Source organism: Myotis lucifugus, unplaced genomic scaffold (assembly GCF_000147115.1).
Source record: "Myotis lucifugus unplaced genomic scaffold, Myoluc2.0 scaffold_3, whole genome shotgun sequence".
Lineage (NCBI taxonomy): Eukaryota > Metazoa > Chordata > Mammalia > Chiroptera > Vespertilionidae > Myotis > Myotis lucifugus.
In genome coordinates this window covers 2,929,707-2,948,384 of record NW_005871051.1, presented here as the reverse complement: position 1 = coordinate 2,948,384, position 18,678 = coordinate 2,929,707, and the positions used below count along the sequence as shown (strand labels likewise).

At 44.6% G+C, this 18,678-nt stretch overlaps 1 protein-coding gene across 1 annotated transcript in view; it reads left to right on the top strand.

The window, feature by feature from the left end:
- DNAH7 (dynein axonemal heavy chain 7) overlaps positions 1 to 18,678 on the top strand; it is a 147,145-nt gene that overhangs the window by 38,923 nt on the left and 89,544 nt on the right. Inside the window, 9 exon segments of the mRNA XM_006082723.3 lie at positions 1,566 to 1,764; positions 4,318 to 4,458; positions 6,397 to 6,609; positions 7,951 to 8,060; positions 11,207 to 11,375; positions 13,820 to 13,922; positions 14,042 to 14,169; positions 15,488 to 15,700; positions 18,157 to 18,255. Coding sequence (XP_006082785.1) covers positions 1,566 to 1,764; positions 4,318 to 4,458; positions 6,397 to 6,609; positions 7,951 to 8,060; positions 11,207 to 11,375; positions 13,820 to 13,922; positions 14,042 to 14,169; positions 15,488 to 15,700; positions 18,157 to 18,255 — 1,375 coding nt within the window.

Genomic DNA, 18,678 nt, shown 5'->3' with positions numbered 1-18,678 from the left:
CTGTCAGACTTTGCCTACCTCTCTAGGTGTTTGCGGAAACCTGCCCAAACACCTGCCATGCAGGAGTCCTTTCCTCACCTCTTCTTTCTCTTCTTCTTCTCTCTCTCTTCCTTCCTTCCTTCCTTCCTTCCTTCCTTCCTTCCTTCCTTCCTTCCTTCCTTCCTTTCTTTCTCTCTCTCTTTCTTTCTTTCAATACATTTTTATTGATTTCAGAGAAGAAGGTAGAGAGAGAGAGAGAGAGAAATATCAACAATGAGAGAGAATCATTGACCGGCTGGCTGCGTCCTGCACACCTCCTACTGGGGATCGAGCATTGCAACCCCAGGCATGTGCCTCGACCGGGAATCGAACCCTGACCTCCTGGTTCATAGGTTGACGCTCAACCCCTGAGCCATGCCGGCCGGGCTCGCCACTCTATTTAAAATGGAAACCCTGCCAGCACTCCCTGGCCACCTCTCCTGGCCTGCCTCTCGACCTTCTTTTCCTTTGGCATCCTTCGTGCCATCAGTCTCAGTCCGTACTGCACTGGAGCTGTTCACTGATTGCCTCTGTTATAGCGGTTCTCAACCTGTGGGTCGCGACCCCTTTGGCGGTTGAACGACCCTTTCACAGGGGTCGCCTAAGACCATCCTGCATATCAGATATTTACATTATGATTCATAACAGTGGCAACATTACAGTTATGAAGTAGCAATGAAAATTTTATGGTTGGGTCACAACATGAGGAACGGTATTAAAGGGCGAGACGGTTGAGAACCACTGCGTCTAACAGAATACACGCTCCATCACAGCAGAGGTTTCTGACTGCTTTTTCCCCCAGTGTGGAGTCCCGATTCCTTAAAGGAATATATAGCACATAACAAACCAGCAGTGAATAGATATTTGCTAAACAAATTAATTTGGTGCTGTATCTTCAAAGTAAGAGATGAGCATTTTAGACAAAAAGATCGATTTAGGCTCAGATTCTCATCTGCGACTTTATCACTGCTTCTTTATTGCCCACTTGAAAGAGGTAGTCGATTGGTTACTGGTAATGTGCCAAAAGAGGGCTTTGGTCAGTTCCAACGATATCACAGTGAGGAGACCGAAGTTGGGTAGCTTCAAAGCAGCTGGTTTATAAACTGTAAAGTACTTAACGCACTAAACCTAGTTCATGTTTTGCAGGACGTCTCTGAAGACCCCAGTTGAAATGGCAACTTTTGTGCATCTGACGATTTTTCAGATCCATGTGTTATCTGTTAGTCAAGATTCGCTTGCTCCTTACGTTACTTTTAAATCTTTCGATTCATTGTGTTGGAAACAAAGCCCCCTGGACATCTCCGCTGCAGCGCGACTTGGAGCTGTAATTTTACAGACCCTGATTGTTGAATTAGTGGTGACCTCCCCCTGGACGCTGTCATCCACGCAGGCAGGGCCTGTGTCTTTTCTCTCTCAGCCCTTTATCTCCCGCAGCCTCTAGGAGCCTCAGACATGGTGCACGTTGGTGAATTTGGAATGAGGGTTGGTACACAAAGAACGGCCATCGCTCAGTGCATTGTCTTACATGCGTGTGTTTCCCCTGACAGGGTGCAGCCTCACCTGAAGAAATGTTTCGAAGGGATCGCCAGGGTGGAGTTCACGGAGACCTTAGACATCACGCACATGAAGAGCAGCGAGAACGAGGTGGTGGAGCTCATCGAGACCATTTCCACAGTGAAGGCCAGAGGCCAAGTGGAAAAGTGGTTGGTTGAGTTAGAGAGAGTGATGATCAGATCCATCCAAAAGGTAGCTGGCCGCGTTCATTGTTTCTAGTGAAGATGATAGAAGGCTAATGTGTCACTGATAAATGCGCGGTTGGAAACTGAGTCAGGGGTTACCACTTTAACTCTAATACATCGCTCAAAGACCAGGCAATGGTCTGTGACATCATTTAGTAGCGACCCCCTTGACAAGTGGGACCAAGTGCCATCCATCCCAGAGAAAACTTGGGTCGTAGTCACGAGCCTGTCTCACTTCGTACAGCCACGTGCTGTGCTTCTGTCATGCACTAACACACGTGGGTCCACACCGTCTATCTTCAGACTGGTCTTAGAAGCCCCGCTCTCCAGCTTCCCAGCCATCTCCTGGATGTGTATGTTTCTGTGTGAACCGTTTTGTTCTCTGCATACACAAAAGATGCACCCAAATGGTAGAAAGCCATAACGTGTCCTGCAGTGGATGTGAACTTCATATGTTTCACATCACCTCCTAAAGCACATGATCACCCCGCCATTTGTAATTATATTTTTAGTGGAGAAGTCATGGCCACAAACAGATATGGATTGAGCACTTAAACTCACTCTTTACTATCCCATGGACTTGGCACTCGGGTTCTCTATCGAGAATAAATATCACAGCCGAGCAGGAGAGCACGAGGGCAAGGATGCAAAGGAAATAAGGCGTTAGGTCCTAACAGCAACGTTCATTACTTTTTCAGTTCTCTCACACATTATTGGTAAAAGTAATTAGAATCTACATGTTTAATGGATATCACAAGTCTTAATGCTTCTTTCTCTTCTAAAACATGGTTTTAATATCTGCCTGCATACAGTTGTCACAATAGATGTAAAATCTTTGGGGCAGTTTCCCATTTCTGCCTATTATAAATTAAATTCTAATGGACATGCTTACACATATAGCTTTGATTGGATTAGTTATTTGCTCATGATAATTCTCATGTGGAGGACCAGTGGGCCCAAGAGGATGAGCTTGCATAGGCCTTGATAAGTAGTAACAAAGAGCATTCCCATTCTTGTAGCTGTTAGCGATGCAAATGAATTCCACTTGGACCACTACTGAGCAGCATTGCATCGGGGTATATGGCTGGTTAACTGATGTATGCAGTGAAGACTCATTATTTTAGACATATCTGATACTATTTCAACTATTGTTTTCATTTTGTTTGTCAAAGTGCTTAAAGAAAATATTTTGGTTGCCATTTCGGAGCATTAAGCTGGGGTGGCAAGGAATTGTGTAGGCAATATCTTCCCCAAATGTTCATGTGTAAGTTTGTGTTGGTGAAGTATGCAGGCAAATGCAGCATAAATGCACATAGGAGATATGTGTGTTACTTTTGTGGTGCTATATATATATTTGCATATTTGAAAGACTACTGCATACCTAAGTGAAGTTAATTTTATGTCATTTGTAAATAATTTAAAAAGTCATATTCTTAGCACCTTTGCCCCTTTATAATTCTAGATTATCATGTCTTTAATGCAGCTTGCTACCCCCAAAATATACATAATTTATATATGGTATACATGTATTTCCTTGTATATATGACATACAAAGATATAGTAATATATTTTACATTCAGTACTATAGAACTTTATGTAGTCCTACTTCTCCTCATCCAATAGATATTTATTCCACTCTTGGTGTATCTCTACTCTGCCTTCTTTCCCCCACCTCTCAGTTGCTCATTTTTACCTGCTCTTTCTGTGGCTTCCTTGGCCTTTTCAACTCCATAGACATACTAGGTAGACTAGAAATCTAAAACGTTTTACCCATTCTTATATATTTCTCGTAAAAATCCAATTTTGACATTCCCCCCCTGAAATTCAAACATTAAAGTGGGTATCACCTCACAGACGATGTTACTATTTTTGATTGATCTAACAGATGAAAATGTCACCCACTGATGGCTGGTAGAAGAAGTGGATATATCAGTCCACTGAAAACATATATAGCAAAGCACATGAGGTAGACTTCCTGATTTTACGGCTCTCAACTCTCCATGAATGAATTATGCACTAGTCCCTGTCATCACTGCTGTGGGCCTCACACTATGGAATTGAGAGGGGGCGAAATCTGCAAACACGGGGGGAACTTGAGAGAAATTGTGTGGTTTCCCTGATGGCCAGGTGCACAGATGCACATGGCTGAGTGGGGATCTGATTGGTTCAAAGAAAATCAGGACCTATGAATTTGATGGCTCTCATTTGGGAAGTATTTGAATTTATGTTTTACAGTAAAATTGCCGTATGCCTCTTCAATCCAAATGTATCTAGGATATTTTTGGCTATGGCTGGTCAAAGAAATATTTGACATAACGTGCTTCACGCAAATTGATCCTGCACCAGCAAAACAAAATGCTACGTAATGTAGTTGTTTTACTCACAGGTATAGGAATTAACTTGAATTTAAAGAGTCTGGTCATGTGCTTTGTGTCTTTATATAATTGGCTAAGATGTAAAACATGGAACGGTACGCGTTCATCTGTTGGCATTTAGCTCTTCATTGGATAGCATATTCAGGTGTGAAACTGTTCACCTTTAGCCTTTTTTTTCCAATTAGGTCATTAAATCTGCCATCATTGCCTATACACAATATGAGCGGATTAAGTGGGTGAGGGTCTGGCCTGGACAGACGGTGCTCTGTGTGTCCCAGACCTACTGGACAACCGAAGTCCAAGCAGCTATTTCGAAAGGGCAAGAGGTGAGCTTTCCCTACCCCCGGGCTCGTCAGCATTTTCCCAACAATTACTAGAAAGAAACACAATCCACCCAAAAAGCCAAGGTACTGGAGTCTCAATCTTGTTATCATATACATTATTGTACCTTTAAAAATAAAGTCACATTGGGACTGAGGAACTTCCGAAACTCAGAAAGGATAATTCTCTTTAATGTCTGGAGTAAAGCTACCCTATGAAGACCAGGTATCAGGCTCATTTAGACTATTTTAATCTTTATTTTTCATGCACTGCTTTTGAGTAAATAATGATTAATATTTTGAGTGATGCTTGATTTGAAATATTCTAATACATTGGGTCTGTGAATTTAGTAACACTATTCATTACTAAACTCATATTTAATACCATTTGTGACTAAATTCATATTAGTAATTAATTAGTAGCCCCCTAGACTTCCCTCCTTACTTGCTGGCCCCCAAACCATTCTCTTTATCACTCACCATCACAGGGAAATAGTGTGTGTGTGGGGTGGGGGGGGCGGGCAGAGAAGCAAATCAGCCAACTTTACCGGCATCTTCCAGTTACTTTTTTCATTTCAAATGTAGTGTTTATCAAACCTCCTCCCCTCTGTCCAACGTGTTTTTTCCGGGCCGACTCCAAGAAGGCTGGCCCAGGTAGGAGTTGCGGTAGAGCACCGAGGTGTTCGCTGTAATCCTTTTATGCTTCTACAAACGCCAAGGGCAACTGGACTCTCAAGGGACAGGTCATGTAGGTCACAACCTTCTCAGTGTGTCCTCTGCTCAAATGGTCTGCTCTGCCGGTAGTTCTTACCTTGTTGTCCAGAGACATCGCTTTTTGGTTTACAACAACAATAGTACCCGCTGATGCCGAGATGGAGTTCCTCGCACACGTGCTAGTGTATTCACGCCCCCCCCCCCTCCCACACACACACACTCAGGTGATGTGGTGCAGATATGGAGCCGTTCACAGAGCAAGCCATTGACAGCCTGTGCCTCAGGGTCACTCGCTCCACAGACGCGGGAGCCCACAAGACGTAGCAAGTCAGCCTGTTGCCATGTCCCTGGCCCGCTCGCCCTCTCCCACTGGGCGCTGTGGTGCCCTCCTGGCTGCCTGATGGCATGAAATTAGCTAAGCTTTACCTGTGCCCTGAAAAGCGAACGCTTTCTTTCTCCTCTGCTTGTGCTGGCCCTGGGGGAGGCTGCCCTTCTCCCTCTGCCTGCGGGTCTATCTGGGACGCTCAGCATTCTCTGTGCTGGGACGTCTCCCCTCACTAACGCGGGGTTCACAGTGGAAAGGGAGGACTCTGCTCGAGCAGCTGGAGGCTCTTGGCAGCCTGTGGAGGACTGGGCGCTTCTGTCCTCTGCAAACGCCCGAGCCGCCGGGCGCTTGGTGCCAGCACAGCACCAGGTTGGACCGTCACACTCCTAGAGCCCATCACACTCCCAGAGCCCATCACACTCCCAGAGCCCGTCACCCCAGCACCTGCTCCCATCGGGTTACTCAGCAAGCAGTGACTATGGACCTGGTGCCCGTGAGGCATTCCAGGGGCGAGAACATGAACGAAGGGATCACGGAGTCAGAGCCTTGGGTGTCACAAATGTCGATGTGGTTTTGAGTCAGGGTATCTTTGTACCCGTAGAAGGCCCGAGGTGTGATAAAAGTATTTAATTCCAGATAGGGTTTATTTTGGCTGAATACCAGAGCAGTTAACTCCAGATTCATCAGCTCGCTGTGTAGAATGGTTTACAAGGAATACAATGTTAACAAAAATACTCTCACCTGATACCGCTGTGGTGAGAAAAATGGATTATTCGGAAATCACGTCATATGGAAAATCACGATAAAAATGTAGAAAACACTCTGTATACATGCGAATTCAAAGTGTTTTTTTTTTTTAAATAAATTCTGATCCTATTGAGTAATCATATCTTCTTTTCTTGCAGGCTCTTGAGGAATACTTGGAAAAATGTAACCGTCAAATTGATGATATTGTCACCTTGGTCCGCGGCAAACTGTCCAAGCAGAATCGCGTGACTCTGGGGGCCCTGGTGGTGCTGGATGTTCACGCCAGAGACGTCCTCACGTCCCTGGTTAATAAGAAAGTCAGTGATGAATCTGACTTTGAATGGTTAAGTCAGCTGAGGTACTACTGGCAGGTAAGTGATAGCACTGGATGTTACTACAAAGCCATTTCAGCGCCCGGCTTTGTAATTTGTGCTGCTCGCATGGAAATAGTATCAGCGACATGGGATTTTTTGCTGACAGTTGACTCTACCCAAGCAAGCGTTCTCCAGATTGAAGATTGAAGCAGCCAGAAACTCTATCTAAAACTGTATCTATATCTAATCCAGCTCCCCACAGCCAAATGTGTAGTTACATAGAGATATATAAACACATATAGACACACACAAATTATGAGTAATTATAAAAATGTACTCATTTTAAATGAGTCCTTATGCTTGCTGAATCTGCACAATGTTGAAACTAGTCCGTTGAGAGTTGCATTTATAGATGACTGGAGACATCTATGGAAAATGCAAGTCAGACTGTTTCCGTCGGATTTAGTCATGAGAACTTTCTCTTGCTCATCAGTTGAAGGAACCAGAAACATCATCTGGGAGGAAGGCTTTCGTCAGGGCATCGGGTGGCTGGTGCTGGCAGCCCCGTTGGGAGGTAGATGAGCAGGGACGCTTAGTACCGGGGAAAAGGTTGGGCCTGTTGAGAGTGGGAAGAGAGAGCTCACGACCAGAGATGCGGACTCTAAAGTTCTCGTCAGATTCTATTCGCTTATGTGAAAGGCTTGGGTGAAATGGGGTAAGAGGAGAGAAGATGCACGAACCGGAACTTGGAAAAATAGGTGAGTGGCAGAGTGTATAGTGGTGAGGGGCTCGGATGGCGGCCTCATTGTTTCAGGCTTTCCCCTGACCGGGTGTATGGCTGGGCAAGTTACCTGCTCTCTTTAAGCATCAGTTTCCTTATCTGTAAAATGGTGATGGTGAAAATACCCGCGCTACAGTAAAAATTAATTTAATAAATGGTCAAAACTATAGGAGAATAATGAGTGATCAGAAAGAGAAATTGTGAGAACAATCCCATGTACAGTTGCATCAAAAAGAAGGAAATACCTTGGAATAAAGTTAACCGAGGAGGTGAGGGACCTGTATACTGAAAACCAGAGGCATTGATGAAAGGAACTGAAGAACGCACAAACAAATGTAAAGACCTTAATAAAAATAAAATTAAAAGTGTAAGCAACTTAAACAAAGAAAATACAGGAGAGATAAGGAATATATTTTCCAAAGATATTCTATGGGAAAAATTGAAGCCAATGACTTCAATTACATGGACAAGGAAATCAGATATTGAATTCTTCTCCTGAATTAAATAAACTTTAAAGATGTTTATACGCTGGCCATTGCTTATAAAAGAGCTGGAGATTTCATGTTATCTGAAATCCTAATATTTGAGCTAACTTTATTTTATCTGTTCTCTCCTAGGACAATAATTTAGAAACAAAGATGATTAACGCCGGCTTGCGATACGGGTATGAGTACCTGGGCAACTCCCCGCGGCTGGTGATCACTCCGCTCACTGACCGATGTTACAGGCAAGCTCCTTAACTGCAGGGTCTGTTGGGGATAGCTTTCTCTCCTCTCTAGACCACTTCCATCTGACAAAGTACCCGATTATTTTCCGCTCCGTAAACGTAGCCTGCGTTGCCTTTTCCTAGACCCTTAATTCTACTCCCAACTTGACCTCCAATGTCTCTCTCTCTGCTCTTCCTCCTCTCCGGCCAGGAGCTCTGAGTATTGCCGGGTCTGGCTGTGGTGTCTTACGGTGTTCGCATCGCCTGTCAGTTCTTGTAACTTCTGGCTCTTACTTTTGGATCATTTGAGACATCTCATTCCTTCCCCCGGAACACGGAGTTTTCCTCATGGTTTCCGGGGTGTTCTCGTCCGTCATGGCTGGCGGATGCCCAGGTCTGGACCCCCAGCCAAGGTCCCTCCTGTGAACTAGCCTCACGCATGCCTGCTGGCAGCTCCGTCAGCCAGCTCACTCACATGGTTTCTGTCATCCGTCTGCACAATGGAAGGTCTCTCACTACTTAACCTCAGGCTCCCATCGCCCATCTTCCAAATTATCTCAGATCCTGAACTAAACTTTGTTCTTTTTCGTTCAAAAAGTTACCTCGTTCATTGACTGAACCAGTCCCAGGATGCGAGCAGAAAGTCATTTCGTTCTTTCTTATCCCTGTTCTTTTTAAACTTTGCTCTATCAAATATTGCTCCCCATTCTCCCTAGATGAAGAAAGCTGGGGGAGACTCCCCCATTTTTCTGGTTATTCAAAGATATTAATGAATAGAGGTTTTCTTTTTGTCAGATATTAAAGTCCAGTTAGGCCTCATCTCAAAGTTCTTATCTTTCATCTAATTTTAAGCCTCCCTTCTCCACCTGCTCCAGGCTTACCCAGGCTTGGGGCCTGCATTTGGGAAGGTAAATGTGGGCCACCTTTCGTCACCTTTATCCCTGTCCTGAGCGCCAGTCCTGTGATCGCTGGGGGTTGATGGCGGAGGGCGAAGGCAAGGGAGAGGGGGGGCTCTATAGTGACATGCGTCTTGTATGACACTTGGTGTTGGCTCAAGCCCAGATGTGCTGATCTCTCAGAGGATCTTTATGTGGGTGCCTGGGAGCCCCCTCTCCAGTCCCTGGCTTCTCCTTGCCTTCTCTGCAGGCTGCTGGGACTGTCCTTCAGCCTCTACCTGCGCCCCTGCCCCCCACGCACACACCCTTTCCGTGGGGTCTTCTCTGACCCGGGTGGGCCTCCTGCACGGGGTCCATGCCGCAGCCACGGCTCTGGATCCTTCCAGCGCCAACTGGATCTGGATCGAGGTCACCAGTGCCCCTGTCCTGCCAGCCCTGTGAGTGCATCTCTCACCCTACGGCCCCCTTTCCTGCTCTGCTGTACGGATGTGCTGCAGGGGCGCTCCCTGCTTTATTCACTTGTTATTTGTTATTGAATTTATTGGGGTGACATTGGTTAATAATAGGCTTCCAGTGTTCGGTTCAATAATACAGCATCTGTATATTGTATTGCGTGTTCACCACTCCATGTCAAGTCTCCTTCCATCACCAGTTACCCGCCTTGGCCCTCTCCTGTCTCCCCACCCCCTTCCCCGCAGGCCATGTATTCTTTCGAGTCAGTGTTTTGATTTCTTCGGATGTAGTCTCAGCAGTGGAATTGCTGGGTCATAAGACAGCTTCATTTTTAATTTTTGGAGAAAACGCCATCCTGTTGTCCACAGTGTCTGCCACTGGCTTTTCCATTTTGCCTCTTCTCCATTCTCTTTCTTCTTCTGTGTCTTGTTTTCTTATATTAGAGCTCCATATCTTTCTGTGTAATTTTCCCATTTTTACTTCCAAATGCATAATTCTGTTTCTTTATGGTCACTCCACTATTTCACCTGTTCACTGAGTTTTTAAAAGTTCCATAATTATATTTTTACTGCAAGCATTTAAAGTCATCTCTTTTGTGAAATTGGCCTCATTTTTTCTTACAATTTCCTGATGTCTATTGCTTTTCATATAAAATCTTCCTGAACAAACCACCGGGATGCTCAGGAGGGCAGAGTGATGAGGTAACACTCCCAGGCCTCTGTCCGTGTGCCTTCACACTGCAGGTCTGGCTCTTCACTCTGATCTCTCTCTCTCTCTCTCTCTCTCTCTCTCTCTCTCTCTTGTTTCCACCGGGAGCTCACTGCAGCAGGGGCTGCATCCCCATTGGTTCTTGCATGTTCTCGGCTGAAGGGGTGTCCACGTGGAGCAGTTTCACATTTCTGTCTGGAAGGCTCTCGGGCTTTCTCTGGTCCAGGTAACATCTAACGTTGCCTTTCCCACGGGTAATAGGACTGTGGGCTCCATCGTCATGAATGAAGTGCTTTCCTCAGGCCCCGTGTGCAGGGTGAGCTCCGTCTCTTCTGCGGTGGGGTCTCTGTCTGCCTCCTCAGGGGGTGGCTGGGGTAACGCTAGTTCCATTCGAGACAGCGCAGCCCCCGGTTGACATGGGTGGGTCACTTCAGCTCCTCACCCTGCTCAGTTCTGAGGGCTTCTTTTTTAAAAATATTTTTTTATTGATTTCGGAGAGAAAGGGAGAGGGGGAGAGAGAGAGAGAGAAACATCCATGATGAGAGGGAATCATTGATCGGCTGCCTCCTGCGCGCCCCACACTGAGGACCGAGCCTGCAACCTGGGCCTGTGCCCTGACCGGGAATTGAACCATGGCCTCCTGATTCCTGGATTAATGCTCAACCATGGAGCCACGCCGGCCAGGCTGGGGGCTTCCTTTTCTGCTTCTGTGTGGATGTGTCTACGCTTGTGACAGGCAGATACCAGAGCAAGATGCCCCTAACTGCTTTTCCAGCTTTCCACTCCCTCTTCACTGGCCATTTTCTCTTCATTCTCGCAAAAATGCCTGCGTGGGTCTTCCTTTACGCAGCATCTCCCTGTGCTTGCAGCAGTGGGTGGGTGGCTCAGGATGAGCTGAGTTCTCCCTAGAAGTCGGCATAGAATCTCAAACGTGAATGTGTTTAGATTGTGTCGTGTATACAGCTCTTCGGGAGTAAAATACAGTCATAGACAGAGCAATGCGCAAAGAGGAGGGGGTGGGAGGGCGGGAAGGGGTGCGGGGGGAGGAAGCGGGTTTGGCAAGGGAACCTCTCACCTGGCTCCACAGATGGCTCCCTGCTTGCATTTCAGAACCCTGTTCGGAGCCCTGCACCTGCACCTCGGGGGGGCGCCCGAGGGCCCCGCGGGCACGGGGAAGACGGAAACCACCAAGGACTTGGCCAAGGCGGTGGCCAAGCAGTGTGTCGTGTTCAACTGCTCCGACGGGCTGGACTACCTGGCTTTAGGGAAATTCTTCAAGGTTTGCATGGACGCCTCATCCTTTTCCTTTACAATATGGTAACTGCTCGGAGAGGGAGGCTGTTTACTATGGAACATGGTTGGGTGCAAGTAAAAGACATTGTCGTTTAAGTAAAGTTAAGGGTAAAGTACCATCTCGGTGATTCTCAAGAGAAGCGGGGTTATACGAACACTTCCCTGGGAAGGAGGCCCGTCCCCCTCGCCAATCCTGCTCTGATGGCTCAGCATTGCTGATGGGAAGCCGGGTGGGGGGGTGGAATCGGGTGGGGGTGGGGGTCCCTTCAAGGCACTGGGCCAGGTGCAGGGCTTGAGAGCTGCTGCATCCGGCGAAGGCTGTGGGACTCTGAAGACCTCTTTACCTGCAGACCTTGTCCTGAACAAGTTCTGGTTCAGGATTTACTCCTGTGGGCGCGTTCTAGTTCATCTGTTTTGTTGAACTTAAAAATCCACGTGGTTGTTTTCCTCCTGGTTCTGATTGGGAACCCCGCCCTCCTGAGTTTGTAAGACTCCAAAAGGGAGATTAAGATGTAAAGTCTAAACCCGTGAGCAGCTCGTCACCCCTCAAAATGTTAGGTGGGACAACTGAACACAAACTTCTCCATTTGGAGTTATGGGCTCTGTTTGTTTGTTTTATTTCTATTTTTGTTCCTGTAATTTTCAAAGTACATTTTAAAAATTCTGTAATCCTTACTTTTCTGAATTTCTCCAGAAGATGTTAACATTTAAAAAAATAATGAAACGAACACAAAAGAATATACCAATTCTACCCCATACAGTAAACTGCTCCTGACTGAAATATGGCCTGGTCATTTTGGCTGTTGTTGGTAGTCCTTACACAAGGATATTTTTCCACTGAATTTTAGAGAGAGTAGAAGGGAGGGGGAAAGACAGAGAGAGAGAAACATTGATGTGAGAGAGACACATCAATTGGTTGCCTCCGGTATGCATCCTGACCAAGGCACGGATGGAGCCTGCAACCCAGATACGTGCCCTTGAGCAGGAATCGAACCCGGGACCTTCGGTCCAAAGGCCAGTGCTCTATCCACTGAGCTAAACTGGCCAGGACTGTACAAACTTGGAGTATAAAAAGTCTCTACATTTGTAATGTTGAAATAATTAGAATAAGAGTTTTTTAAGTCAAAATTATAATGAATAAAATGTCAAGAAAGCATTTGAATGACCAATTGCTGCTGTTATCATCCTCTGTAATGATATACAACCTTGTTGTAATGATTATTTAAGAAAGAAATAGCAAATCTATCTGTTAGATTTGCATTCCAGACGGTTGCATATTTCTAAATGTTGAAAGAAACATCTGGCATGTGTTACTCAATTTTTTAATCCATATAATGGTATTCTTAATTCTTTAATTTAGATTCATACACTGAATGGTATTAACTTTGCTTATCAGTAAGTATGTATTGATTGTATGGACTTTGTGTTAGGATTAGCTTATGCTGAACAATGGGCGTACAAAATAAAGAAGACACGGGTGTTGGCATTAAGAACCTCACAACCCGTATAACTGAATATGTGGCTTCGTAAGCATCCTGTTCTTTGTGATTCTAAGCCTTTTACTATAGCATGTACTAGAGACTGGGTCACGGATAGAATTTTCTAGATAATGAATATGAACATTCTTTGACATGCACAGAGTTCATGCTTCCTCCAGTGTGGCTCAGTAGAGGGAGCCGTGTACACATCCCAGTCCAGCCGCCGCTAGCTGTGCGGACTCATTCCAATCGCTTAACGCCTTGTGTGACGCAGCCTCAGCTTCCTTACAGAAATATGGACGCAAAGTGCCATGCGTCCTCCTGGCGCACCCCTGGTTCTCAGTGCAAAGCACCCACATACATACACAGCCTCTGTCGAATGTACATTCAACAAATATATGTGAAATAAAACTTTTAAAAAATGAGTCTGAATTTGGACTGAGCTACTCTGACTTGATTTTCCAGTTTTTCCTTAGGACCGAATGGCACACCTGTGTGAGGTGGCTGTGAGCTGGGATGGCGGATGAGGGCCGCAGACTGTGCTAGTTGGCCTGTAAGGTCCTCAGACCACAGAGCAGTCTCTGGCACCCGCAGTCATCTCATTTAGAGGATTCTCACAGCCCATCCTATAGAGTCCATGTGGAAAAGGCAAATAAAATCCATTAGTAAATAAAGTAAGAAAGGCTTTGAAACTAAAGGTGTACATCTAAATGCTAAAAAATATACAGAAAGTAAACAAAAAATCAATTGGAAAATTTCTCCAATTGATCAAACCCTTTATTCATGCATAATCATGAATTTGGTCATAAGAAAAGCCATCTTTAAAGATAAAGGTGAATAGCAATTTCCTTGATAGATATTAAATCCTTGAACAGATGGGGTGAAAATGCAACATTTCAATGCAATGTTTCGTCAGATAAAATTGAAAAATTTCATTCCTGTTTTCTCCCAGGGACTGCTATCTTGCGGAGCCTGGGCTTGCTTTGATGAGTTTAACAGAATCGATTTGGAAGTACTTTCTGTGGTGGCTCAACAAATCCTTACTATCCAGAGAGGTAACGGGCTGGTTTGCCATTGTGTGAGGTGGAAAAAGCAGAGCTACGGGAGGTGAGGGATGGCACGAGTCACACTTACACGTGGGATCGCTCAGTCATCTCACTCTGATCACCTGCAGGCATTAACGCAGGGGCGGACACACTGATATTTGAAGGAACGGAACTAAAACTGGACCCCACGTGCGCTGTCTTTATCACCATGAACCCTGGGTATGCCGGGCGCTCGGAGCTGCCAGATAATCTGAAGGTACACAAAGGGCGACTATGTCACCCAAGTCCTTCCTATAATTTACAATCAATACATAAAAAGAAAGAACACGCTATCCTTGACTTTTATGCAAAACGTTTGCTTTTAGGTGTCATATTTAACTTTTAGAAAATAATTTTTAAAGCTGTGAGGACCTTTAGAAAATGAATGTGCAAACCAGAAAGAGTTTCCAAAACTTGTATTTAAAATGTGTGGTAATTATAGGAAATACAGGAAATAATGAAAAGGTACCGATTCTACTGCTTGCTATATTGTACCCTCCGATTTTAAATGTCTTTCAAAAGGTTAATTTTAAATGCTGAAATCAGACACTTGTGTATCCGGGGTGTTTTTTTTCCCCAAGAGTCTATTATAGCACAAGCATTTTCCTTTCTTTACAAACATAATTCTATAAATTTACTGGACTACATAGCTTACTGTTGGACATTTATGTTGCTTTTAGTTTTCCGGCATAGTAAATAATATTGCAATGGGCAGTTTTTACTTAAGTCTTTTCTCTGTTTTAAAATATTTCCTTAGGGTGAGTCATAGGACAAAGAGCTATGTTGCTAAATTGCCTTCTAACACAGGTTGAAACAATTTACATCCCACAGCAACTCACAATTCTCATTAATTCCCAAGCCCCATTTTTAAAATTTTTTTTTTAAAAAAAATAGCAATACACTTTTCCAGTTGAATAGATGAGGATCTTCACTTTCCCGGTGGCTGCGTGTTTATGGCTAGTGCATAGAGAGCAGTGGTGAGGAAGAATGAGGTGGTCATTGCGGCTCCAAACCCACCTTCCGGCTCTCGAGCCTGCGTTCCTGCCACCCCGACGCCAGCGCTTCCTCTCCATCCAGATGAGTCCCAGACCCTTCCCCATGACAGGCCACTTCCCCAGAGGAACAGCACATAGTTGATACTTTGACATTCGTGTTAATGAACAATTCACTAAAGATTTAAGTAGGATAGAGATTTGACAACATGAATTGACCAACAAATAAGACCCGAAGCACGGAGGCACGGAGCAGACTGACACACCTCGGTGTGGAGTTGGGGGGACAGGAAGGGAGAAACCAGAGAACTTACAGACTGACATGCAGAGCCCGTGGACACGGGCAACAGGGTGGTGAAGACCTGGCGGGGAGGGGGGTGGGAGACTGTTTTTACCGATATAGTGTTTTTGCCTATATGATTTGGACCCTGTCATTTCATCATGTTGCTGAAGAGCTATGAGACTGTAACAGCCTGTGAAATGAGGAGTGGGTTCCCCTTCATGACGGCCTTTTTAAAAGCACGTCGTCCTCCACTCCCGCAGGCCCTCTTCCGGACAGTAGCCATGATGGTGCCCGACTATGCCATGATCGCCGAAATAGTCCTGTACTCCTGTGGGTTCGTCACGGCGCGGCCGCTGTCGGTGAAGATCGTGGCTACTTACCGCCTGTGCTCAGAGCAGCTGTCCTCGCAGCACCACTATGACTACGGCATGAGGGCCGTGAAGTCGGTGCTCACCGCCGCCGGCAACCTGAAGGTAGGGAGCCGCCTTGACTTTCACTGTCAACTCCCTCCTTGTGAATTTCAGGGCCACGCGTCTCCCCGGAGTTCCAGTGACTAGAAACATTCAGTTACTGTCCTGAAAAGTTGATCTTTTGCCCACGTGAAAAGGGGAGTTTTATGATTTGTAAAACTTGAGACATGCAATTCTTAGTGATTTGAGTTCTGTTCCACAATTTTAAATGTAGAAACTAGGAACCACCAAGGAGTTTAATTCTTTGTGGCTGAGAAATATTCTGAAGGCTTTCATGCTACCTAAACAGGTATAGCTTTAAAGGAAGTAATATATAATTAATTCACACAAAAGTCCCTGAACATTGTCACTTAATGTAATTACACCATTGCAACTAATAGGAAGAGATTTGCAATATCATGTTTGCATGTTAAAATGGTATGAATCATAAGTATAAATGGAAAACCCAAGTATTTTAGGATGTGGGTAACTTTTTGTTGGTAGCAGCTTGTGGAACCATGAAATACGACTGTGCATTAGTTCTTTATGAAAGCAAGCAAGATAGGCTATAGTGAACAGACAAATGCAAGCTGTGACCTTGGCGTTTACACCATTTCCACATTCATGATTTGTAAAAGATAAAGATTTTAAAATATATCCTATGTGGTTAAGAACAATGGTATGCATTTTTATCTTCTAAAATAATGTTACCGAGAATCCTGATATATAGTGGTGCTATCCTATTTTGCATTAGCCTAATATGCCATTGTTTGTGTTTGTTTTTTGCGATAAACAAATGCAACTAGAAGCCACAATTTGTATTAACCTGGCGTGTCATGATTGCACTGTGGTCAGATAATGCATGTCCTCGGGTGTGTCACTGCTGTCATCCTGGCTATGGAACGGAGCTATTAAGGCTCCACAGCAACCGAATCCCATCCTTCCCTGTCCAAAGCTCATTTAGAATCATTGAACGTGTTGCCTTGAATATTTTGAAGTTTGTTTCTGTTACATCATGAAACGATGTAAACATTTGCTTTAAAATAATAGCCTCTCAAATAACAAAATAAACTTCTGACGCTTCCTCATCTGTGTGTGGTCAGATGGCTCCAAAGACAGCATTCCCGTGAGCGGGACTGGCTGTGGCACTGGGAGCCCTGGAGATGCAGAGGCCCTGACCTTGACTGCCAGGCATCACTGGCCTGTTAGGCTCCAGCCGTTAAGGAGGGACATGGAATTTAGTAGGCAGAAAGATTCTAAAGAACAGGCAGAGGGTCCTGGGAAATTAAATGCAAGATGATAGGAGAACCTTTGGAGTGAGATGTTGAGCGAAGTATTGACGCCGGAAGAAATAATTCTGTGTTCTGATTTCTGTGAATTATTTGAACCTAATGGGCAGGAGCAACAGGTAAACTGTGGATTTACCACAGGTGTTTTGGAATTGAACGTAAGTTTTCTGAAATACCCTCTACTTAGGTGACTTGGCACACGAACCAGCCACCTCCCTTCTGTCTGGCACACACTAACACATGTCTGTACTCAGCTCTCAGCCAGCATGCTGCTCCCTGGCTCACCCCAAACACACGCACACACTATGTTATCAGACGAGCTGTGTTCATTTACACAGAGAGAGTTTGCTTGTTCCCCATTCTGAAGCCAGTTGGTATGTTCCTGTTATTATGTCATTTAAGTAAATGTCAAGGAAATGGATGATATACCAACGTGAAGAGTTTTGTTTTTATGAAAACAAAGTTCATTGTTCAAGAAAGATTCAGTAAGATGAAAGGCTAAAAAAAAACCCCACGAATTTGAATTAGGCATAGAAAGTAAAGTATATAAGACGGGAAAAAAACAACCTTAAAAATGGATAAGGATGCTACACTTAGATTGTCTCACAAGTACCCAAAGAGCTTCGTCTTCTTTAAGAAAACAAAACCTGACACCACAAATCTGATGGAGCAGATGATGCATCATTGATGTATTTTTTGGAAGAAAATTGGTGTCGAACTCTACACTCAGAGAAAAGGCTTTGGCTTCAAAATATGGGCAAATACTAGTAACTGAATGTTTATATGTTTCAAACTTAAATGCATCTTTTAGAAATGATTGCCCACTTTTAGTGACTGTTTCCACTTAACCAACCCATCGCTGGTCTTGAATGTATAGGACAAGCAAGCTCTTACCCAACAGGGAGTCAGTGGCTCCTCCCACCCTGTATTGAATTCATGCCCATAGCCTTTAACTTAGAGCATCTGTGAAGAGGTAGTTAGTTCAACCCAGGATTTCATGACTAGTAGAGAATTCAACAAGAATAAAGGTCAGTTTCTAAAATTAATGACTATCCAGCTAAATGCAAATGGTTCATAATTGTGCATGGGCTTAAATGGCCTCTTGGGCCCGTGTGCTTGTGTACCTGTGTGAAAATGTAGGGGCGCAAGTTAACAAATTCTGGCATCATCATGAGTATATCTTTCTTTCAGCTGAAATATCCACATGAAAATGAAGAAATTTTGCTGCTTAGATCTATTATTGATGTAAATCTGCCAAAATTTTTGTCCCATGATTTACCGCTCTTTGAGGTAAGAACATTTATTATCCTAATGTAGCAACACTCTCCTAGCCATGTGCTCATCCAATGGCCGAGGGGGCAACTCCCTGGGAAACTTCCTTTTTAGAAAGCAATGGCCTGGCCAGAGAAACACAGATCATTCCGCGTGTGTGTGAAGGGTGTTTAGCTAACATTGCTTCAGATGACTTAACAACTTGGGATTTTAAAAGAGTACTTTTATGAAAACCACACAGTGTAATGAGCACACACAAGCTACAAGATGTGTTTGCTTATAAACGACACTAGAATGTAGGGTCTGTGAAGGGAAGTCATCGGTCTAACACAGCTCCGACCCCCTTCACAGAACAGGGACTTGGTAATTGTTGCTAAACCAGTGATTGAGGGAATAAAAAACAAATACATAAATAAGCTTCATTTCTTTGAAAGCGTGCCA